General features: G+C 41.3%; 1 protein-coding gene across 14 annotated transcripts in view; it reads left to right on the top strand.

Annotated features, from left to right (window-relative positions):
• Nucleotides 1-25,760, top strand: part of AGBL1 (AGBL carboxypeptidase 1) — a 489,849-nt gene that overhangs the window by 162,676 nt on the left and 301,413 nt on the right. For all 14 annotated transcript variants that reach the window (XR_014885983.1, XR_014885981.1, XR_014885977.1 and 11 more), the window contains one exon: nucleotides 18,500-18,666. Coding sequence is in view for 2 of the 14 variants with exons in the window: in XM_010717491.4 (XP_010715793.1) it covers nucleotides 18,500-18,666 (167 nt within the window). In the remaining 12 variants the exon portion in view is untranslated. The remainder of the gene's footprint in view (nucleotides 1-18,499; nucleotides 18,667-25,760) is intronic.

Below are 25,760 nucleotides of genomic sequence, written 5' to 3'. Positions count from 1 at the left end.
ATTTGTATGCACGTTAGAGGATGTGTTTGCGTGTTATAGAAGAAGTTGTGCCCGAAGATGTTTGTATGTACGCATTTGTTTCTGGTTTTAGGGAGAGCACAAAAGATGTGCAATTGACATGAGTATTTATTGCTTTAAATACATGTCTGTATTTTGTGCATCTATGTGTAGCACATGTGGTTCCTTGATGGCCTATATTTTCTATGTATGACTAAAATTATGTTGAACTGTGTAGCATTCCTCTGTCATATGACAGTGTTTCATGGCTGTCAGTGTGAAGAGAAATGGAAGGGATGCATAACTCTCACCCTTTCTGCCAAATTGTTCTTGCATAGCACTTGTGGGAGCCTGGATTATCTTGTGAAGGGGAAAGGAAGTTCATTTCTAAATGAAAACTGAAAAGAAAAGGTACACAGCAATGATGAAGTTCAGGTTTCATTAGCTTTTGATATCTCTGTTCACAGGAAAAAATCACGTTTCCTTGGTGACCTTTTAATAAATGCAAAGCTAGGTGGGAAATCTGTCTTTCAGTTCCTTCGCATTTGTAACTAATTAGAGGTCTGGAGTGTGGTGTATAGGATTGCAATGAAGCCTGCTGACAGACGGCACACTCACAGAGCTGGCATTTGTGAATGTGTGCCTTGCTGTCCTGTGGGCTTCCACGTGCAGAGGAGATGGATGTCTTCTGAGGCCGTGTTGCATCTCCTCTTCCAGCTGAGATTGGAGCAGAAGGGCTCCAATTGGGCGGCCTCCTCACACCGTGCAGCTCAGTTCAATGACAGGTATTGACAAAAGGGTGCTAAGGTGGTGGAAAGCAAAACACAGCAGGCAATTGCTGTCAGTACTGGCTCTCTGAGCTGGTGTGACCTGCTGCGTTGTAGAGTAAGGGGAAATGCCTTATTCCTTGCAAAGTTTTCTCATTACTGTTCATCCAGTGTCTATCAAGATGTTGAAAAGAACACAGCACGTGTTCCTTGACTCTTCTACAGCTTCTTAGCAATATCTTTCTCAGCATAGGCATTGTGGAAATCAAACCAATCTGGTTACGTTTTGTGGCATAGGAAGACAGGATAAGCAAGATTTGCCACAGCAATGGGTGTCAGAGAAGTTGCTGACAGAAAGCAGAAAAGACAGCAGACAAAAGTAAAGTCAGATCCTATTTAAATACCTTCAACCTCTTGGTTCAGAGATACAATGTATAAATGATGAATTGTTTGTCATGTTTTTGATACTCACTGCTTCTGGGCAGACATTTGATCTCAGGGTATTCAAGTAACATTTTAGTGTCTGCTGTTAGCTGCTGTAACATGAATGATGTCTTCTGCGAATTCAGTGCTAGAAAGGAGGAGGAATATTAGCAAAATTTTCTGTCTCTTCGGAGTAATCTTTTGTGATGCTTTCTGGAAGAGAAAAGCTCAGATTTCTGAATCTGTGTGAAAACATTTGTAGATGAGGGACAGCCCAAAGAGAGGTTGGTTTCATAGTGATAAGATCTGGCATGTTATCTACTCACATGTATTATAAGAATGAGAAGCACACGATGCTTCTAGGCTCACTCCAAACATGTAAGTACAGTCCTTTTAAGGCCAGACTGCCTTTGCTCGAGATTCTGATTGGTTGGAATAAATGAGGGTGAAATTTTGAAGAGAGATTTTATTTCATGTGCATTTAGTAACATATATTTCAATCCCCAAGGTGCTTCATCAAGTACCTACTCTTCTCAGTCGGCTCCACTGATTTCACATGAGGGTGTACAGCTGTGATAAACTGAACTGAATGTGAGGTCTCATAAGTCCTCATCTAGAATTCAAACAGTAAGAAGCTTCCAAAAAGGCCAAATCAGTCACTGAAGACCTTCTCTTTAAGACAACCAGAGCACTCCCAAACAAATCATGTTTTACCCATATTATTTCTGTGTCTGTGTTAACAAAGTCTTGGCACAAACCCTAAATAGATCTCATTTATGTTTGTATACACTTGACAGTAAGAGGAAGGAGGAGGTGGTGGAAGTGGAGAAAAAAACTCATAAAACCTTTAATTCTTGCATGGCACGTTGGCACTTCTGTGTGCCATAGCACAGCTTCTTCTTGTATAGAGAGAACTCAGTCTATAGGACTGTAGGATTTGCATCCTGTTTGGAGGAAAACCAGCAGCAGTGTGCATGAGGAGGATACTTCCACATGCAACTTTAACCTGCCTCTGCAGGCTTACTGTTTGCCTATGAATGAATGATTTGCCCCTGTGAATGGATGTACCTACTGCTCTTACAGACTTGGTAAAGAACTTGTAGGGGCAGAGCCAAAACCTTGTCTGTAGTGATTTTGCGTAATCCTCAGTGGGCCTTGGATGCAGAATAGAGGCCCCAGGGCTGGACAGAACAAACAGGGAAGTGGTTTTCAGTCACAGCCATCTTCTTCTGTTTCCAGTTGCTGAACCATTTTTTTCTACTTCTTTGCTTAAGGCTGACACTGAACATTAGGGGCTTTGGAGTGGCTTTAGGGGAGTTGTAGGGGGAAAATTCAGAAGTGGTAGAGCTGGGCCTGCTGAGGTTAGGAGCTGGTGCATTATCCAGTCCAAAACTATACTAACAGGGAATATAGAATGGACAGAGTGAATGTCACTGAGTCACAAAAGACACAGCTGAGGTTTATGGCTATACGTGGCTACAGCATGCGTAACCTATCGTGTGCTGACAATTAGTATGCTAAATTCACATACAGAAGAAGGAGTGGAAAAGAATAGGTATATTTTTCCCAAGTCATTTGACAGTCATTTTAGATTTTCATTAGGAGTCTAGGTGCTGCTTGGCTATGTTCTATGTAAAGGGGCTTAATATTTATGTTTCCATTTAGTCATATTTATTCTGTTATTTCCTAACTCGTTGCTGAAAAGTTCCATGTTACAGTGAAGCAAATGCATCAGAAGTAGAAGTACAATTCTGTGCCATTCCTTTATATTTATTGAGTGGTGACAGGTATTGCTGAGTGTAGTGGGTTCACTTATGAAGGCCTGAGATCTGTGTTCTTATGTTCTACTGTTTATAATGGTAACTGCTGAACATAATTAGCATGCTGTCGACAAATGCCTGAAGACCACGTGCAAAATTTATGAGAGAAACAGATAGGAATGTTCCCACTTAGCTGTCTGCCTATACTTTTTGAATTACACATTGAGTGTTTGTACTGCTGGGATGGGTTTATGCAGTTAGTATTTGTGGGTGCAAACTAGAGACTGTGGACGACTACAATATTAACATGAATGTGGATACACGTGGGTGTGGAAAACAGTCCAATGCGTGCTCTCTCAGACTTTCAGGTGTTCAAATGTGCACCAGTGTGTCTGATGAATGTGTTGTTATAATAGTGGAGTCTTAGAAATGTGCCCCTGTGCATCTGTGATTGCGTAAATGTGTGTGTGTGCACAGATCTGCGTACGTGCCTGATGAGAAGTACACAGAGTTTCCAAGTAGGAGATAACACAGTACCGAAATCTGCTGGAAACCCCACTGCATTCACATTCAGCCATCATTCTGTGCTAAGAAAATGGGGATTTTCCTCTGTGAAAGAAGAGGCACAAGTGCAAAAGGGCTTTTGTGGCACTGACTGTGCAGCTGATTGTCAATCTGAGACCGAGGACTTTCCATATGTGCCTTTTTCTTTCACTTACCCTCATAGATGTGACCTCTAGAAAGAAAAGCTAATAAAGCCCTTTTTCCCCCTAGAGAAATGTGCATAAGAGCTTGGCAGAAACTGCCATTTCTTGAAAGACATGTCTAACAATTTTTCCACCAGCACCAGCTCCTCCTTTTAGTCTCTGAAAAAAAGGCTTGCCAATAAAAGTCCAGAAATAACTTCTCTCACTAGAACCCATGTTTGCCAACAATAGCTAAGGAAAGGGAATCTATTTTTGTAGCTGGATTGTAGTGTAAGATACCTCTGTTGGCCTTAACAAAAGTGAACTTGACGCTTGAAGATGTCAGCCTAGTGAGTGTAAGGTAGTACAGTGAGGTTGGTCTTAATCTAGCTATGGTTTAGGATGTTGTAACATCTGTATTAAGGTGTACAGGAGAAAGATAGTTATGTGTGGATCTTATGAGAAAAGAATGAAGGTCAGTGCTAGCAGTAGGAGAAATTGAGATAATAGCAGATAGTTTACCAATACCATGTTTCATGGCCTCCAAGCACGGTAAGCAGACCAGGCTTCTGAAGAGTACTTAGGTTCAGCTATGAGCCCAAGTCATTAGGCAAGTCCATGGGTCCAACGTCAATGCAAAAACACAAGTCAGTAAGTCAGGATAAGGTCTGGTGATGTCAACGGGATCAGACAGCTCAGAAACCGCTTGGCAGGTTCATAGTGACAAGGTGAAGCTGGGAAGTCAGAGGCTCATAGAGTGTGTGGTCAGGTAAAAGCATGCAAGCATTGCAACTGGAGCTGGAGACCAGCACGTTTACAGCAGAGCCCTGAGCTGAAGTGGGGCTCTTAGGATAGGCAGGGGATATGGGTGAAGGCCTGTGTGGGCCTGGTTGAGGACCTTTATGGCCTGTTAGTGCTCTCAGAGCTCTGAAAGAGTGATTCATTTCACTATCAGAGTATCATGTCTGTGTCATTTCTGTTCCATATCAGAACTGTGGAACAGCTGCTAAAAATAAACCCTAGAAAATCTATTCCAGACTTTATACCAGACCATGTCTGTGTTGGGCAGGAGATCTGGGGTTCATTCAGCCAAGTATCTGAAAACCTCACAACCAGCTGGGTGTACTCAACACGTGTGTTAGCTGCTCATCTGAGTTTTGTAACTTAAGCTATTAATTTAAGGCTTCTGTTCACTCTGACTAGCTAAGAGCCTGATGGACTGTAATTCACAGGCATAAAGCTCTGACAGTCTCTGCTTGTAACTGCCATAATGGACAAACTTGATGTGCAGATATGTTTGTTACTTTTCTTAGGAGACAAAAACAGATTCAGGTATTCAGTTGCTGCGATAATGGCTATTCTAATAGAAGCAGACATCTTTTTACGTTGTTTCTGTTTCCTGCCAATCTTGAGCATCACCACTCTCTCCTGAATTTGTAGCTTTTTTGTCCTCCTATTTACTGAAGGTCTGTAGTTGTATGTTGTCTTTCTGAGAGAGCTCAGATTCCACCTGTCTGTCCCTGCTGTGCAGGATAGAAGGTACTCCCGTATGCTCAGGTGCCCAACTGCATCTGCAGAGCTTTGAGGTTCTTTGTCAGAAAGTAGTGCTCAGAGGCTTGCTGGTACTCCAGAAGCTGCAAGTGACCCAGAACACTGAGCAAGGGACTCCACACTCTCTACAAGTGTGGGATAGACAGCGCATCTGCCTGAGAGAAGGACTTTATCTCACAAAAAAAGAGAGAAGAGGAAAGTAACTGAAGTTTAACAGCTGCCCTGATCTCTGCAGCTGCCTTTCATCTTGCCTGAGTGAGTTTGATGTAGTGCTGTTGCTTCTTTACAGAAAAAGACACAAGTTATTTAAGACTTTTATTTTTTCTTTTTTTTTAATCTTTTTTTTTTTTTTTTAAATATGGCAGAATCTCAAATTATTAGCTGCAAACAATTTTGCTTCCAGCAGTGAAGGGTAAAGTATAAGAGGTGAAGAGAATTGTGGGTTATCTTCCCAGGTCTGCAGATGTCCTTCACTAGGTGCCCTTCACTAGGTCACTCCTCCTCTAATTCAGCATCCCTGTTGCAGCTTGCAGTACTGCTCTCCTATCTCCCAGAGGATATCCTGCGATTAATTGAGGGATGTATCTAAATCGCTTTAGCATGCAAGCCAAAAGTCATCAGGGACAAAGCTGTTACTAGGGCAGGAATAAAGGTCAGACCCTTGCTGACATGGTTGTCTTGATTAATTACTACACTAATCTCTATAACTCCTCTTCAGCAAATATAATTTGGCCTCATCCCTTGCTTGTTTGTTGATTTTTTTAATTTTTTTTTCCTCCATTTTCTGCAACTTAGCGGTGAGAGAACTAATGAAGAAACCCATGTGGAAAATACTACTTCTCTCTTCCCGTTCTCTCGACCAAATCTATGCCTCGTTCCCTCTTTAGTGTCTATCACCCCTGCTAGTGTGAGAGCTTTGCCAGAAGAATGCCTCTGCCCAGTTAAATGACTCTTCACTGGTGGCTTTCTACAGTGGAGTGACAGCATTGGTGAATAAGGGAAGTGCAACTGATGTCATATACCTGGACTTGTGCAAGGCCTCTGACATAGGCATGTACCATATCCCTGTCTCTATAATGGAGATATATGGATTTGAAGACTGTGCTGCTCGGTGGATAAAGAATTGTGGAGAAGCTGTGTGTGCCCCATCCCTGGAGGTGCTTAAGGCCAGGTTGGATGGGGCCCTGGTGGGGACAACCAGCCCATGGCAGGCAGTTGGAGCTCGGTGATCTTTAAGGTCCTGTCCAACCTAAGCTATTCCTGTAATTCTGTGATTCTTAGAAATTTGAGGAGTGATAGACAATTACTTGAATTACTAGGAATATGATGTGTGGAACTGGCAAAGTCAGTTCGATACTATTTTCCTGCAGCTTTTCTTGTGTAGGAAAGTACAAGGTCAATGCAAGAAAATCTTGGAGTCCCTGTTCCCTGTGTGAAGCCCAGTGAAGGGCTGAGCAGCCAACCGTGGCTGAGGGAAGGAGATGCTAGTAGTTTGGATTCCGTGACTGAAACAGCTCTGGGGACAAAACACAGAGGCTGTCCAGAGTCTATTAAGGATCACCAGCAACATCAGAAGATACTGTGGGCCTTGGAGAGGAGCAGAAGGCAGACTGAGTGAACGTGTGTGGTGAAGGGTAGTGAACCGAACCCTCTTTGGATGAACAAGAGGGAAGATTCCCTCCAGGTTACTACCCAGTGGGAAATCAAAGAAATGAAGAAAATCAATCCTTGTTTCGTATTCAGCTCTTCATTCGGGTTTGGTGTATTTTCCACTCCTCTGTGATTACATCCGTGTGTCAGTCAGGTATTGTTTTCTGCTTGAGTTGGGAATGTTCCCTAAAGCTGTTCCGAGTGCGCAATACTCTCATTCTCTTTCCCACGCCAATTTTGGAGTGAATTTTGGCAGATAACACAAGTGCAGAATGTTTACTGTCCTGTCTTACATCATCATTTTCCTGTATCATTTATTTTTCCTTTGACAGATTTTTAACACTGCCAGTCTAATATGCATCAGAGATTGTAGAGTATTACCATAATGCAGTGTATTGTGGGTAATCCCATGCAAATTGTTCTGTAGAAAGTCATGCTAAATTATCTTCTTGGGGGGGAAAAGAAAAAGGCTTTTGCTTTTATTTTTTTTAACTGTTTGTTCTTTGGATTTCAGAGCAACTGCCAGAGGCAATGATTTAGAACAGTTGTTTGACATTCAGCACCACGTGAGGCGATGCTCCTCCTCACAAGACATGGTTCTAAATGCATGGCATTGTGTGCTGTACTGGGTTTATTGTGTATGTGTCTCCAGTGTTTACATTTACTACTACATTTGGTAGTTTGTCTAAGGAAAAATCTGAGTGTATGTTGGGTTGGCACAGTGAAGGTAAATGTTGCCAATTTTTCCAGCTCAATTGTACAAACATATGTAGGAAATATCAGTTTTTATGAGCCTGAAGCATCAGATGTTTCTTGAAAGTGGTAGATCTGATCATACGCACTGTGGTTTTCTCTTCTTTTGTTCTTTATTACCAAGGTCATTTGCTTTCAAACTTGTTCTTTCTAAAGTCCGTATACTTCCCCAAACTGAGACAATAATCCTCTTTCTGGACAGTACACTTGACTGCAGTAGAAATGATTGCAGTGTCACAAACAAAGGATTATCGTTTTTAGTGGAAATCATAAAAGCAGGTTGAAAAAGACTTCTAAGAAAGAGGAAGCTTATTCTTATGCAAATTTTCTCAGGTAGCACAGCTGCATGATGAGAAGTTTTGAAAGCCTATAATCTGGAGTCAGCATCTTCTCTGTTAATAAAGGTTTGCCTACATCACACTGAATGGTCAGTAGGTCTCCAAAGACTTGGAGACACGTAGTTTATTCTTTTGAGGCCTACATGTCTTTTTTTTTTTTTTGACCTGATGCTCTAGGGGTTGAGGCATTACTCAGCTGCTGTGCATTTGCTTCTGGCTGGTCTCCTCTGAAAAAGCCAAATGGAAATATTCATTGCGGAACAAGAGGAAACATAAGCTGCTTTTGTGTGAGTCACATCAGTTATCCCACTTGCTCCCCCTCACCCTACTTCTGTCTCTCTGATCTTGTTTCCCTTTCTTCAGTCTGTTCCCTACAGCCTTCAAACTCCTGATTTCTTTCCAAAAGCACAGTAAGCGGAGATGTTGGTGGGATTATAGAGTGGAAAGGGCTTATAGGTGGTTTGCAAAAGTTTGTGTCTAATTGATACTCATCCTTGGTAGATAAGTCCAAATGTCTAAGCTCATGCTGCTGATCGGGTTTCCTGTGGGCAAGTACCATGGGTTCATATCTCCTGTAATAATGTAGAATCTTCAGCCTTTGGACTCTACAGACCTACAAATCCTGATTAGCAGTTGATAGCAATTGTTTCACCTGGAGGAGCTTATCTTGATGTCTGACATCTCATTGTGTGGTCTGTATTCCCAAGATACTTCACAGAATGTCCCTTCTAACCCAGCCTCCCAGTAAAATGATCAGCCTTGCTCCTTAGGCCTTTTGGTAAAATCTCTCCTTTGAGATAACTTTCTCACATATTCTTTAACTCTTTCTATGGCTTTATTGTATTGTATATTTGCTGCATGAAACTATATTAAATCAAAGCAGGCAGCAAAGAGGATTCTGCAGTCTGAGTGCCACTCAGTGTTACCAGCTTGCCTTGGGTGGCTAGGACAGAGTACTCAAAAGAAAAAGAGAAAAATGAAATGGTCAGATTTTCACTGTTGTTGCACATTGTTCTAGTAAATGTAACAAGCAGTAAGAAGTGTCCTCTGTCAGAATAATTATGCTGTCACCCATTAGAAAACAGCCAATGAGCCCCTTATTTGTACTCCCATCCTTCAGCTTCAAAGGGAGCAGTTACCAAGCTGGATTCCTCACCAAACAGTATCTCTTTCCTCTCTGATCTTAAGTGGGCATAAATGCTTTTTGTGCTTTCCTGTGTATCTGTGGCTTGGGAAATCAATGGTTCCTTTGTTGTTTCAGAAGTGCTAATACAATAAATTCTGGAACTGTAGTTGTTTGCTTACCATCACTGATCTGAAGTTGGAGGGAGTATTAGGTAGGGAGACCAGCTTTGACAGCTGAAGATGACCAAAGAGAACTCATGAAATTAAAAAAGATGGAAAATTGACATGAGGAAAAAGTCTCAGAGTAAGGGGATGGCCATGCATTGTATGTAGAATTTGAGGAATGAGAGAGGAAGGCTCACAGATCTCTTTGTGAAGATGTGTTAAGTAAATTTTTAAAGAGACCAACAAAGAGAAGATCTTGGGCTGATCCGTGAATATGTGCACGGTAATTTAACTGCAGGAGCTGGCACGTGGTGTGGCCCAGGCAAGAAGACTGCCTTCAAGTAGAAGTTTTGCTCTGGTGCCAATGGAAGCAGGAGTTGGAGGAAATGAGGGACTTAGTATAGGACAGACTTAGATCTGGAAAAAAGAGGCACGCGCCAAGGCATAATCAAAAGGCTCTGGAATAATAAGGAATTGTGAAGGCTGAGATTTGGATGCATTCTGGAGCTATTTATGCTGTCCTGGGGCCACAAGCACATTGGCAGAGCTGGTAGGCAGCCAGAACAGGAACAGAGCAGAATGCTATGGGAGTGCGCTTGCTGTTTTATGCAGGAAGGCAATGCCTGCATGTTATCTGTTGGTGTTATTTTATATTCAGCCAAGGCTGCTACACACAGAATCAGGTGAAGCTCAGGTTTTATTCCTGTAAGAGTTGTAAGGGAACAAAGGAATGGAAGATTTGAACAGCTAAAATCATTAATAATGGCCAGTAGAGTGGATAGCAGACATTTAAAACGTGCTTAGCAATGCGCTGTGATTCCTTATGTTTTAAAATTTACTCCAGAGGCTGAGAACCACCAAAAAGAGAACCACAAGCACTGGAGAAACAAAAGGACAGGGAAGCACAGTGACTGAGTTAATTGCCTTGACGACATGGTGGGTTGTTTGCTTTTTTTGTTGGAGTTTTGGAGTAAGGCACAAAAGAGTCATTTGTATAGTGAAAACCTACTTAAAAGTCAGGAAAAATTGGTGGGATATATTAAGCATCATTGGGGTGGGAAGAAATGGATAGTAAGGTGACTCCATTTACCACTCTGAGTTGGTCTGTATTTCTTTAATGACTGAAAAATGAGGAGAACAGTAAAATACTAAGATTTACTGTTTGCAGCTGATATGAATTATACAGTAGGAAGGAGGACAGCAAGACTGTGGTTATGGGAATGGAAGATAAAATGCAGACGGTGGCGGGGCAAAGCATGTTTGAAGGAATAGTTTAAAGCATTCAAACACATGGTTGGGCTCTGAATTAGCTCTAACTATTCAGAAAAACATAAGTAGCGATTAGAAAGACAGCTCAATAAAGATATCTGTGCTATGTGCTGCAGCAGCATTAAAGGAGAGTAAGATGCTTGTGTATGTGAAAAAATGTAGACTTGGAAGATGTTATAATATCCCTGTAGACGTGAATGGTAGTAGCTCCTTTGGACTACTGCGTGTGTTATGGGTTATTTTCTTTGTAAGAGAAAAGAAATAATGAAAGTGAGGCTAGAGAAAGCGCATTAAGGTGTTTGGTGGCCTGGAAGGGAGCTTTGATATGGGAGAGTATTAGTGATACTTGAGCTATTGAGAGAGAAAGGGAAGGAGTGCAGAGAGCTCAGCAGTAACACTCAGCACTGTGCTGGGGAGAGGCTTCACAGTGATGTGGATATTTGGTGGCAGCGTAGCAGGAAGCAGACTCGCCACCCCATTAAATTCCACTCCATGTAACATCGCTGCCAGGTCAACATGCAGCTTTGCTGGTCTGCTTGTGTCTGTAATGTGCTAGCATGGGAATAGAGCACCAGAGATCCTGTGGGGCAGACAGCTATCAGGCTGGAGCACGCTGTGATATCTGGGTCATGCTGTGCTGGCTTCTTGCTAAATGCACTCTAGTGCCTTAATCATTATGTTGGTGCAAAAGTGATACCGTGATCCATCCTGGGGTCTTATTTTGGATGGGAAAGAAAAGCATCCTAGCCTTGCTGTATCGTTTTGGTCAGTACATATTTTCACCACGTCTGGGTTAGGCAGAATAGCATGTCTTTTATGAGAGTGAGAGGGAAAGGCTTCAAAGATTCCTACATTGCATTTTATAGCATAGTGAATTTCAAAATAAAATCTGCTGTGCAATTTCCCAGTATTGTTATTGTAAATACTGACTCTACTGTAAAGCCACACAGAAAAATAACAAGGTGTTGTGTAATATAAAACAATATGGAGGGCATTTCATGAAAAGATACAATTGCTTCTTTATATAACACATAATTAACCAGGAGAACCTGATAGTGAATGACATTATGGAGACAAATGCTGTATTAAGAACGTTCAAAACAGGTTAGACACTTTCTGAATAGCATCTGTATTTACGTTAGCCAGAATAAACATCATAAATCCTTTTGTTCCCAAGCATGTAGTGATCACCAGCCAGGATTAGGAAATTATTTTACTCCCACGGTGAAATATGGCCAAATGGGTTAAACTCATAGCTGAAAAAATGCTTGGGTGGGCCTGGAGTCTGCTCACTTTTCTGTATGCTGAAGTTACTCATACAAGCAGAGAAGTGGAAGTAGAGAGGGAGGAAAAGTGATCCAGGGATTAAACTGCCAATTTAGGACTTGCAAAAATTCAACTTCTTGCTTTCCCAGACTGCTTTTATGAGCTAATTCATTTGACACAGACTCTCAGATGTACTTAGAGCTCCACCTCACATTTAATCTTCAGGCACCTCAGGCTATAACCTGTCTGTGACTTGTTCCAGGTTCCACAGAGTTCACATAGCAGAAGGTATATGCGTGAGAGAAAGTCGTGGTTAGACTACAGATGAATGTTCAAGGCACAGTCGGATGGGGTAATACCAGTTAGCCTGTTGCCAGTACTGGGACCTGCATTAAAGAAAGGAATTTTCTTGAACAAAGCACTTGGTTGTCACCAGTATCAAATAGCTTTCTTTTCTCCCACTGCCCAGAATCACTGTGTGACCTTGAACTGTTTCCCCATTTCAATTCCTTGTCTGCCAAGTAGGAGAGTTAATTATCTGGAGCAGTATTTGTTTTCTTTCAGGAATTAGCACTTATTTTTTTTATTTATTTTCTGCTTTTTTTTTCTTCCCTAATTAACAAGCAAACAACACCAACAACAAAAACATACTGGCAATTCCCATTACTTTCATTCTTTGCCCTCTGGACCTTCACTTCCATGTCTTCCTCCTGCTTCCTCCACGTGCATTATGGCTAGTTGGTAATGTGAGATATGCATGATGTACAGATAACCATTTGAACCGGATCATGCACGTAGACTTCTTCTTACAAGAGTCTGCAATCCTTAGATCAGAACTTCAGAGACTGCTGACCCAGTCTTCACAAAACAGGGCAGGCTCTCTGAAGTGCTCCGTTCTGCCTTCACATATTGTTCGTTCATCCTCTTAGGTTGTTTGAGAAGACATTGCGGGAAGTGGTGAAAGATTGCTCAGCCTCTGCAGTGAGGGATAATCTGCTAATGCTGGGTCTGGGTCCATCTGGAGCCTAAAAATACTCCCCTAGCATGTCACATAGTAATGGATGAGACAGAAAGCCAATGTCTACTACTCAACTTTATTGGAAAACAAGAGCTCTGCAAGGAATAATGTTTACCTATATGGCTTGTTTACATAGGGGAGAATATCTTGATTTTGCTTTCTATTTTTGTCCATCTTTTATTCCCGATTCTGCCACTTTTCACAGTTATGCCCATATGTATATGTATACATTCCAAAAAGTGATACCCAAAAAGTGATCTAGCAAAACTGGACTTGTAGGTACCCTGTACTACCTTTGGTCTCATGCAGCAGTGCAGAAGAGGTGTACCAGCATACAACAAGTATGGAAGCATTCCCTACCCAACCACTACCGCTGTGTGTCGGTGTGCAGTCTCTGAGGCAGGGTGATGAGAATGTAGTCTCATCCTTGTGCTCACCTTGGATGGTTTTCTATGCTATCTAAATAAGTAGAACCTACCACCAGTTTTATTGTTTGCTAAATCCTCAGTTCTCTTATTAGGAGGCCTTTCAGGCCTCTTTCTCCTTTCTGATCTGCTTCCCTCCTCCCTTGAATAATCTTGCCTTGTTAGCATCTTTAGCCAGGGAAAGAGTCCATTTGAATGACAACTCAATAACCCATTCTTGGGTACCGAAACAAAAAAGCTTGCTCAGTCCCAGCTGAATCAGAACCCAGCCAAATTCAGCAGATTTTCGGAGAGGATTGAAGGCAAGCTGGGCCTTGTTTCATCACCCAGTGGCCAAAGTACTAAGCATAGTGGGGACTGACATTCACAGTGAGGTACGCCTTTCCAATAGTGAGATGAGGATTGAGGGTTCCATTAGTTTTCCTCTTGTTATCATTCCTCTGTATCAGCATCCACTGACCTCAACCACCCCTCCCTCTTTCTCATCCTTTTATCTCTCCAGTCCTTTTATCTTCTGTCTTTAACTCCAACCCCTCTCATCTTTCTAGAAATTCCTGCTACCCAGTTTTTTTCTTTCTCTTCAGCCTTTTCTGCTTGCTTAATCCCTTTGAAATTTTTTGGCCCAAATTTCCATCCCCTAAACTTTGTCTGTTCTGCTTGCCATACCTACTGCTTATTGATCTCTGGGGCATGAGAAAAGCTGGCTCGTTCCCTGCTGTCCTCATCTCAATAACTGGTTCCCCAGTGTGTGTCAGCATGTTTTCTTTCACAGGGGTTTAAAGAACACTATCTTTTGGGGCTGGCTCAGGCTAAAATTTCGGCTGCAGGCACCAGGCACCAAATGTTTCTTTCAGCTGCATGGTTTATCCTGTACAGCCTCGAAACAGTTTCTATTAGTATTCCGATGGAGAACTCACTGATGGAATTAGTGGGAAACCAGACTGTCAATTTATTTATACTCAGCCTTAGGGCATAACCATTGTGCATGTGTAAAGCTATTGAGATGCAGAGAATACTCTGCATGTGTGTGTATATGTGTTGACTGGAAGTAAGTTTGCAGGGAAAAAATATTGCCTCAAGGATTGAGCAGTGCCCAAAAGTGACCATACTGCATGCCAAAGATCCCTTTTCTCTGAATGCAAGAGAAAAATGATGGCTCTGAAATCTGGTGTCTACTTGTGTTTATTAATATCTTTCAACTCCAGTTTAACTGCAGCTCTAGCTACCCTGCTGGAGAGAGAAATTTCTCATTTAACTTTTGGAGTTCTTCCACCTTCTTCAACAATATCTGTGTTATGAAACTGTTGCTGCCTTTGGCTGTGGGATTGTTTAAAGCATATGAGTAATGAATAATGAAGTTTTCCCATTACATTGTCTTTTAGCCCGTGATGTGTTTTTGGGCAAATTGAGAGACATTGGAAGCATTTAGTTGTGAATATATAGTTGGTGCATCAGTGCTGAATGTGAATGAACTGTTTTTCCGGTATGATTTCATCAGCTTTCATTAGGAGAGTTTTTATTGCCATTATCTTGGCCAAACGATAAATCACAGAATAGCTTTATTTTTTTTCCTCCTACCATGTTTCCTATCACTGTGACACAGTGTCAATTAGGAGATGCAGGTGAACACCTCACTGCTCTAGCTGTTATAATAAAAATGTTTTTGGCAGAAAAGAGAAGAATGTATTGGTCTAACTAGACCAAGAGCTAACAGACTGTGTCCATTTAATTCATCTGATTAGCCATGTTGAGTTCCTCTGGAATGTTTCTTCCCACAAAATCACGTATTAAGATATATCCAAATATTAGAGAGTTACTAGATGATGTCTCTTGCCATACTGTCTGCTGTGGTATGAAAAAATGAGAAGACATTAGCAAAAAATGTTTAGCTCCATTATTCTTTATAATAGCCAGGAAACGATTAACCTGTTATCCTTTAACATTATGCCTTTAAAAGACTTGCATGAGGAGGCCCTTGGGACCAATGGGCATATTTGTATTGTGCAGCAGAGCATGCTGTATCAAGCCGATGCTGATCCAGACTGGTACTTTCATGTTACGAAGAGCAAGAACTGTGCAAAGATATGAGCTGATCATCAGAGTAGAATAGCTTTGTTAGCATATCACTGTGCCTAAACTAATTAAGACTGATGATCTTGTCTGCAGCTTTCTGGTGCAGTTCTTTGATTCAGACTTTGCTTAGGTTTTGCTGGCTTGGAAGACTGCACTGTGCTCCACTTCTCTTACAAATGCCTCCAAAGGAGGACGGAGCCATAAGGCATTGTGGTAGAGAAGGATAGGGTCACTGAGAATTCAGGACATAGCAGAGAACCTGCTGGCAGGCAGAACAGCTTCCTCCTGTACGGTAGTGGCAAATGGATTATATATTGCCACTATGAGTAGAAACAATGCAGCTTCACTGCCATGGAGGTGTGCCTTCCCACCAGCTTCTTAACCAAACCAAAGTTCACTACTTCTCTTTATCTCTTGTAGAGTTTTTTCACAACTCAAAGTTGTGAGCGTGATCTTACCATTTTTACAGCTATGTGTATTGCAGAGCTATGAGGGAAATCCCTTTCAAGTAATGCAAGAGGGGCTGGATCCTAACCAGAGCACCAGCTCGTGGCGCTGCTGGCAGATGCCATCAATACCATTAGTTTGATACGTCAGTTCTGTCGACATCTTCACTTTAATGGTAGTCACCTATGCAGCTTCAGCCCCAACCTCTGTTGAGAGCTGAGGAAGAAAAGGGAGAGCATTTTCTGAGTTAGAAAATAAGTTTGCCTGTGTTTGAAGTGAATTAAATATGTTAACTTGTAATGTTCTAGCTGAGGTTTTCAGCTGTTATTCCCAAGCTGTCTGCTCTGAAAGCAATATGGGTCCATCACACAGCAGCTAACTTCAGAGCACGAGCAGTTACTGTCTGAGGCTTCTCAGGTGTATTATAGTTTTATTATTATTATTTCTCTGTTCATAGTTTCTTAAGGCCTCTTCATATCCTGAATAAAACCCCAGGGAATTGTAAGCCCACAGGCTGAGTTTTAGCACTGTCACTATTCGCATCTCCTGGATTGATGGGTATTTAGTGTGCTGCCTAGGTCTTGGAAGCAGGACCCTGAGATACACCCCAGGGAAAGCCCCAAGATGTTCTTTGTATTTTTTAGCCCTGAGAGAGTAACTCTTCGTCTGTGGAAGTGACATTTTTTTGCTCAGAAATGTCACCACTTCTACCTGCCGACTGTAACTCTGGCACACTAAAATATCTTCTGAAGTAAAATAATGAAAGTTAGAAATCTATGTAGAGCTGCTAGGCCCTCGCTGTTTTGTATTAATGACCATTGGTTCCTCGAAGCCTCTTCATCTGTTTTCTTACCATTATTAATAATTACTATAGTTCATTGTACCTGGCTCTTACTTAGCAGAGCTTGCAGTATAGGTGATTAGGATGGGAGAAGAAATGATGTTAGAGATTTGCTGACTGCTTTAAAGATATTTAAGAGACTTTCTGAGAGCAGAAGTCAGTTCTCCAGAGTCCTTCAGCCCTGCCTGGTAGTGAGGCTCTGTTTTCTCATATTGTTTGTGTGCTCTTTTAGGCATGTCCTCTGCTTATCTAGCTGTCCAACCACTCCGTATTGTTTGAGCTCAAAATAATGCGTTATTTGTTCCTGTTCATCATTATAATTACCTTTTCATATTTACTCATAGAGTTTCAGAAAAGAAGTAGAATTTCAATGTATTACTACAGAAAAATGTATTTGTTATCAGATAGGGCTTCTGTAATGCTAGATTTTCTTTGTACATTCTGGACCTGCTGGAGTTGAAGCGGAGGCTTTCACCCTGTGAGGTACTTTGTGGCATCTAACAAACATGAACCAAAAAAAAAGCATTACAGGGGAACCGTAGATGGTCACCTGAGAAACCTCTTTCTTCAATCCATCTGCATGCTGTTGGCTCCCATTTTCTCTCAGCTCTGCAGAAGATCCTAGGGAAGTTACAAATGCAACGTTACACAGGAAACATACAAAAATTTAAAAAGCAAAACAAACTACTAAGAAATATGAGATCAGAGCTCAGCCCCCTGTTATGGGTTACTGGAATATATATATTGGCTCTGTTACCTGTAAGATATCCACTAATAAACACTGAGTGGAGGGTCAAGTGCAGGCCATGCTGGCATGGAGCACACACCGTGCTTGTGGCTGCTGCCAGGGCTGTTGAACATGGACTTGTGGCAGTTGCTAAGGAAACAGTCTTGGAAATGGGATTGGAGTTCTTGTCAGAAGGTTGGCTGCAGAGGTGGTTTGTGCTTCAAAAGCACACAGGGCTGATACCGACGAAGGCAGCAATGGATTTGACCCCTGGTGTGAAAGCATTAAGGAGTAACACATGATGTGATCACTAAATGCCGAAGATGAGGGATTTTGCAGTTTCTTTGGGTTATTTTTTTTTCAGTGATTCTTTTATGGTTTTGGGGTTTTTTGGTCTCTTGCCATCTCACTGCTTGTGAGAAGCTACCAGTAATTACGCTGGATTACTCCTATGTAGGCCCTTGATGTGTTACTTTTTTGTTGGATCTTTATTTTTTTATTTAGTGTAAAAGCATGCACAGACTATTCAAAGTCTGGGCTCTTCCAGGTGAGGATCCATAGCTTGAAGGAGTCATCTTAGAAAGGTGATGTTGGTAATCCTAATCCTGTTTGTGCATTTCTTTGCCTGCACGTCTCTACTAGAGACATAAGCTTTTAATAGACTGAGAAATTCCTCAGAGTTGTTTGTTATTTTGCAATTACTTTGTAATTGATTTTCTTAAAAAACAATTCATAACTTGTTAAAGATCTTCCCTCCTTCCCTCCTCACTGTTTTTTCTTTAATCTCTGCCACTGCCCAGTATTTACAGTCATAAAACCTATTTGTTTCCCATTGCTTAGGGAGATGACACTTCTACAGAGAGAATGAAAAAATGAGACCTAATGATTTCTATTTAGTCAGATCCTCCTGGGGTATGAGTCTAATTTTTACAATGACAACTTCAGTAAACATAATCAAAGCGGTTACACTACTTGCCTCTGTTTCCCCAGTTAATAGAAAGCCCCCCAGTTAATAGAAGCTATTTTAGAATAGATCCTGCAGAACAAATGCTGTCATTGAATTCACGAATGACTGAAATTTCTGCATATATAGAAAGCAAACAAACACCTCATTCAGTTGGGAGGAAGAAAACGAAGAGCTGTCCTTCTGAAAAACAATCTCCCGACACCTTCAGTTTGTACACTCAGCAATGAAATTTCCTACTTTTTTTCCACCAGGGCCTGCAGCTGGGAACTCAAGAGCTGGAGGAGATGGGAAGCAAGTTTTGCCTTGCTCTGCTCATTCTGCACCTCAAATCCTTTCCCTGCAGCAAGAAGGTGATGGCTCAGGCAGCGCTGCTCCTAGATCTGGAGGAGGAGATAACGATAACAGACCGGGCACAAAGGTCAGTGACAGTTTTCTTGTGATTTTCCTTTTCCTCTCAAAATATTTATTGAGCATATGGATGGCACTGTCCCAGAGTAATTCATCAGCAGGAAACTGAAGTTTCAGGTGATATTCTGTCCACCTCATATCCCTCTGTGGGGACAATCACCTCCAAGGAAGACGTTCTCTAAGTGCTATAGCACTGGGAACTAATATTGAAGATTAGTAAAGGGCTTTGATGGTATGGTTTAGAAACTTATATGCCTGATTCTGCAAGGATTCGCACAGTCATTTCTCTTTTCCTCACAGCACTAATCCTACAGACATATAAAGCATAGGTTTTTGACTTTTGGTGCATGTGATGAAGTCATTATCCAAACAATCATGTAGGAGATTTTTTTATCAAATTGAAAAATTCATTTCTTAGTTTCCTATGTTCAGTGGGATGTATGCAACTGAGATTGCCTCAGTATAAATATATGGGGAATTTGGCCTGGATAAATGTCAGAGTATGGGATGCTTCAACTGTAATAAAGCAGAAATGTATGTGATCTTTCTAAACCATCCTCTTCTAAGTGCTACATGCAAGCACTTACACTTGCAATAATGTTTTTTCAAGACAAATGGAGAAAGAAAAACTTAGTGATATGATATGATTTGAAGCTCCCAGTGGGTTTGTTATCAAAGAGTGCTTCCAGCTTCATCAATGAAAAGCCAATTTTTCTGTTGCAGAAATGCCCCCATAATTTACAGCAAGCTTCCAGTCTTCCCCCTGCAGGAATAGTTAACTGACATTAGCACCACCTGTTCCTCATGCCTGAAACCATTCTTACAAGCTTGGTTTTTAATGTTTATGGGGAACGATGAAAAAAATTGAACTAAAATATAGAGACATTCCTTTAGTATAGCTGTGCTCGCTTGTACATAGGAACACATAAATGAAGCAATTAGCATGTATCCTAAATGGTTTCAGTATTGTGGACAGCCATCCGACAAATTGCTGGTGTGTCATTAGAGAGAACTACTGAAGCCTGGCCAGGTGGATGGGTTTGTGATATAAATCAAAATTTCAGTTCTGAATTAGAGCTAGAAGAGCTTTTGCATGAAAATAACTTCTGGGAAGGAAAATATTGAACTTTGACTTGCCCCAAACACTGAAAATAAGCCATCTGGTCATACTAACTCCGTGAGCACTTTCTCTCATTCGTGTGGTTTCCCACTGCCTTTTTCTTTGGTTGATTTCATGTTAGTGAGCATTCATTTCATTTTTCCTGATGTTGTGTAGGTAATGGACCTTTACCAATATAGCAGTAAGACACTCTCTAATGACAAATACTTTTAAAGAAGTTAACAATTAAAGAAAAATCTCTTGTCTTGTAAAGCTCCCATAGCATTCCAAACATGTTTGTAGTGGTTGAAAGCAAAGCACTCTGTCCCTTCAGGGTTCCCCAGCGTTAATAACTCCATGTCATCTGGGGATGGAATGCCACTGCTGAAAGCAGTGTGATGGTCACTTGTTCGTTTTCACTTCACTGGGTAGAATTGCAGATTTGTGGAGTTCCGATGGGTTAGGTGCAATTAGTTGGCATTTGTAGTATAAGTAAACATTGCATTGTTTGCTCCTGTGTAGAGATTTGCCATATTGTAGGAGCTTTTTTGTGGGAGATCAGGAGAAGGGGACCAAGGGGTTTGTAAGCATATTCTATTTTATGATAAATAATTCATTGAAAATGATTGTGCAGTATATTGATTCTGATTCAGAAAATTAATATTTTGCTTCTGCGTTTCTTTGAGTCTCACCAAGAGAATTGCATAATTTGATTTTAGTGGGAATAGGAGGCCTACAGGAACCAAAGGAAGAATGCAGAATACAGAGAGCACACTGCTGTGGGCAGGAGAGTAGCTGTATCCAGGCTTCTCCCCCCAGCTCAGACTTTGAAATAAAAATAACTCGTAGACTTTGAAATAAAAAAAATGATTATCCATCAGAACATTTCTCTGGAGGTTGCAGTTTGGGGTACCGCTCAGTCTAATCTTACTCTGTAAAGATGAAGTCCAGTCTTTCTCCTTTTACGTAGCACAAGGAGGTCACCAGCATCTTTCTGCTTACTGGTGGTGTGTCAGTACATCAAAGGAAATTATAGTCTACTTTTTCCAAGTCTAGAGGGTTTAAGGAGCAGGAAGTGTTTATAGCTTAGAACCAGCGCTGTTGTCTTCTGTAGTTACCACAAAGATGCACAGCATCCTTGAGTACTTTCTATGCTTTCTTCTTGTGAGGATGGAAATACCCAAATTATTTCTGTACCTTTGCCAAAGCAGAGTTAAACTTGGGGCCTGCAGGTGCAACACAGGAGTGCTCTAAATGGTTATGCTGTGGGATGTCTTTCTTGTGTGCTTTACACTGTGAGCAGAGGTGGTTTAAACACCTTGCAGGTAATCTCTTTGCCAGAATTCTGTACTGTGTAATGAATAGTGGGTGTTTAAGTGGGAACCAGTGGCTCCAACTGCAGCTAATGTTTGTTTCTGTTGAAGTGTATTGCAGAAAACTGTCTTGCTGACACGTCTAGAGAAGGATACACATACGGATGTTTCCTATCAGAGCAGGATTAACAGTGTCAGAAGAAAATGATGACTATTGCTCGACCTTGATGAAAATGCAATTGTTATTTCATTGGTAGGATTTTGTTTTGCAGAAAACAGGCTGAAATTGCACTGACCATTACAGCTGTGATCAGTGAGATTCATTGCATGGTGCTTATGTTAAATACGTCTGTCTAATTTTCTAAGTGTGCATTTCTGACTGCCCATCTCTATAGTACTCTGGGTGACAGGTCAAGCCATGGAAAGAGAAGTTAATCCAGTACTGGACAGATCTGACTTCCAGATGAAATGTCTCATGGCAAAGGTACATAGATCACAAGTCAGAGGTCTTTTCTGTTATGAAACCCCTACAGTTCATGTCCTGCATTTGCGTCTTTTTTATCATGGTGTCTGGTGTGCGTGGCATTGACTTGGCATCTCAGCATCTCCCTCCAACAGCGAACATTTTCACCTGTCAACTTTTATAAGTGGATGTGTCTTTTAATTTTCCTCTCTCTGCTAAGGGCATTTTCAGCCTTACCTTTCCACTCTGCTGTGAGGAGGATGAAGGAGCAGGCTGGACCGTGGCTACTATTCTAGAATAAACTATTTGCTCTGTCAGACTCAGTGAGCAGTTAATTGAAGCAAGGTAATAGCTGCTGGGGAAGTGACTGGTGTAATGGAGGCATCCTGTGTGAATGGGGGATTTCTCCCACCTGATCTCATAGTGTGCAGTGTACAGTCTCCAGTGAGCCAAAGAAAGGTGTACTAAACCTTTAGTGGTCCTAACTAAATACATTTTGGAACATAGGCAAGAATTTCTTCTTGACCTCAGTCTAGCATGAACAGTAAATGAAGTCATTCACAAGCATTAACTGTGGAATAAGTACCCAGGAGAGGCAGAGTAACAAAGTAGCTGCATTTGAAAATAAGTAAAAGGGGAGTTGAATTTTCATCTCTGGGGCTCACTAATAGAACAGTAGAGAAATTCCCCCAGAGCCGGGAAATCTTTAGGCATCATGAAGTTCATATAAAAGCTCTTTGTCTCTAAGGTCTATGTGGCAGCTGTCTCATGAACATGCCAAAAGGTGAAGCATAAGATACGATACGTACATGAAATACATCAGAGCCTTAATGTGTGATGGCTGCAGGGACAGGGGCAGGAAGAGCTGCTTTCTCCCTGTGTGTCACTAAAGTTCGTGGGATGGATAGAAACTAAGCACGTTCAGGACTTTTCCAAGCTCCACTTAGTTACCAGGATAGATATTTGCCCTTCTTAAGGCTGCCTTAAAGACCAACAGGTAACTACTGAGATTATTGCCATGAGATGCAGTGAGATCATAGGATTTCTGGATTACCTGAAAGTGCTTGACTGTTTGGAAATAGTGTAACTCTGAAATCTCTACAGTAAACTGCATGTTCCTTACTCAGATACTCTCTCTCCACAGAAAGCTCCTTCTTGCTTCCTACTCAATGCTGTATCTTTCCAAAACTGGGGAAAGTCCAGTAAAGGGACTTTTGTTTTGACTCTGTGTAAATGCTGTGCTAGCAGAGTCCTGGAACCAATGCTCCAAAGGTTGTTGGTACTTCATGTATTGCTTCCAATGATTATTAATTGAAGACAAAAACAAGTGGTTATTTAAATGTTTCCAAAAGAGTAGCATCCAGAAGACATCCTGCAAACTCCAGAAGCATAGATACGTCTGGGGATGGAGCAAACTCTTGATCATCCTAATAAAATTCTCATAACTGCCCGCCTAGTGGTTAAATCGTTTAAGGTATTAGCCAGCTTTTAATTAGCATCCAATGCCCCTGGGACATTTCTCCTTAACTCTCACACTTGTTCAGGCATCATCACCCTCATGTTACACAAGACCTACTAAAGAACTTTGTAGTTTGTGGGTTTTTATTGTCACAAACTTTTTATAGGTGTTTTTTTGCACAGATAACTATTTCTCCAGCAGCATGCGATGAGGCCGGTTTTAAGGACCATTCTGCCAAGGTCAAAGCTCAGATATGTGGAGAGTTTCCTGCATTTTGCAGCCCTCTTCTATAAACAAGGTAATGTGTCAGTTGATCATAGAGGCATTTTACTCTCTTAACTCCTAAATATACAGTATTGTAGATGCTGGCCTCACAAGTGTGCTTTTGCTCAAGAAGAACCACTAATTTTTGCATTTCCAGCCTCCCACCATGCCTTGCAGTCAGTTCAGGCATTCAGAAGCTCTCTTCTGGGAAAATGAAATGACAGCATGTACTTCAGACATCATGTTTTTTGATAATAAGTTTCATGCCTCATTTGCTATGAAACAATTGGGTTTTAAGTCAGTGTTGCCCAGGTAACTTCACATTTTTCATGACCATAAAGAGGACGAGAAGTGACTGCTCACTTAGAGCAGGTTTGAGAAAGCAAGAGCATTCCCTTGTTAAAGGTGTTTTCCCCTTTTTCCTCACGTTTTGAATGGATGGCATGTTCCTTCATTCTCTTTTTGCATTTGTGCCTGGGAGTGCTTTTATTACTGCAGCAATTGTAGCCCTTTGTTTGGGAGATGTTTCTTACATACTGAGGCAGACCTTTGCAAAGTCATTAAGTGTTTTCTGCTGAGTCAGATATTATTCAACTCTTGTGTTTCTTTATCATTTCTTATGTTTCTTCAGCAGAGCCAAATTTCTCTCCGCCCCAGGTGGTAAATACACCTAACTGTGATATTAATCAAAGGCAGAATGCTTAATCACTACCGTGGCCCTTTGTTCAGATGTAATCTTTTTCATCTTCCATACGATGAGCAGTTAAAATGGTCGGTGAGTGGATGGCAAATCCAATAATTGACAAGAAGGATTTGTAGATTGTTTGGAACTGTGCTTGCTCTTCTCCTATACTGCATTGATGCACCATCACAATACTGGATAGTATTGAACTGTTGGATTTCCCATCTCTTCTCAGTAATGCATCCTCCCCTGATTATGGCTGTTCAAGCAACTCCACTCATCTTTTAAGCTATTTGGCCAAAATGTCATTCGGATCAAAATAGAGCAAAGCAGACCCAAAAGTGGGAAGTTCAAACAGCAGAAGAACAAAGAAGGAACGAGGCACGTTGATTTCAATTCAGGCATCTTTAACACATCTTTGAACAGCAGAAATACGGCATGATAATTCTGTGCAGTGATGGCAAACGGCTCCCTTGCTTCCTGGTTTGTGTCTTCTTGTGCTTACAGGTGAATGTGGGTTTCATTCATTGTTACAGTTTTTTTGTTTTGTTTTTGTTTTTTTAATTATATGAACCGGAACAAATTTCAGCTGAAGTGTTTGAGTGCAAGGCAGTGCTTCACCCTCCCAAATGCCCCATCTCCTTGCAGCTCCAGCAGGCTCGGCATCTGGTCCACTGGGGCAGGCTGGATGGTTGGACTCTGGGGAGTCCTCTGACACATTCATGAAGATGAAAGCACTCTTTCATCATTTTGTGAATCTAATTCCCTGGAAAATGTCAGCAGGAATTATCTAGCAGTTTTGATTCAGATTTCTGTTTGATTGATTGAATGTTCGTTTTTCTTTAAGTAAAGATTTGGAACATTTTTAACCTTGATCATCTATAGACATTAAATATCTTTTGGCAGCTTTCAGAAGAAGAAGTTGTTTATTGATTCAATTTTTTAGCTTAGTCACAGGTTGTACTGCTGGTAAAGGAATTTGAAGTTTCTACTGCTTTGTGAACATCTATGAATGTGGCATTTCTGTAGTTGGATGCCGAGCAAAAAGGGCATGGTGATGGTGATGGATTTACCTAATAAGCCAAGTGTCACGTTTGCCACATTGTGTCACGTTAGCGGCATAGAACATGGGGCAAAAGGAGCTGCTAATGTATTTAATGTAAGTCCTCAAGGGCACCATCTAACTTCTAACAGTAATGGAGTGTGTCAGCTATGAGAGCAGCTGAAGATAGGTTCTGGAGTGGACTCACATTACTGTAAGGAGTCAGAATCAGTTTATGACTACCAAGAGGTATTGCTTAAATACTCTAAATATATACTTTACAGTGATCTTTCATACAGATGCTGCAAAAGAGGAATATCTTCTTGCTGTCCAGGGTCTGACCTAAAACCTCGACGTGCCTGCTACTGAGCGGAAACACCTCCAATTTTGGATTTAGATCTATTACAGGGTTCAGACTTTACTGTCAGTATATGTATTGATAATCGTGTCTTCTAAATAAGAACATGAACTTTCTTCCATCCCTTCCTCCCTTCATCCTTCTCATCCAGCACTCTTCAGCATCTCTCCTTTGTTAGTGGGAGAATACAAGCCCAATGAATTCTTTGGAGGTTCAGCCAAGCAATGCAGTCTATAATTAATGTATTTGGTATTCAGAAGGCTTTTATGTAGCTGTGCACAGGTGAGCCACTGTAATTCAGCAACTTTTCATTAACACTTTCTGGAGCTGTCCCTATTTTCCTCCTATTGATTTTTATTATTATTATGAAATAACCTTGGGAGCTGCACAGCTTTTGTTGATTGTTATCAAATACCAGCCCCAG

Source organism: Meleagris gallopavo, chromosome 12 (genome assembly GCF_905368555.1).
Source record: "Meleagris gallopavo chromosome 12, MGAL_WU_HG_1.1, whole genome shotgun sequence".
Lineage (NCBI taxonomy): Eukaryota > Metazoa > Chordata > Aves > Galliformes > Phasianidae > Meleagris > Meleagris gallopavo.
The sequence above is the reverse complement of the archived record's forward strand: the minus strand, read 5'-3'. Positions and strand labels throughout refer to the sequence as shown.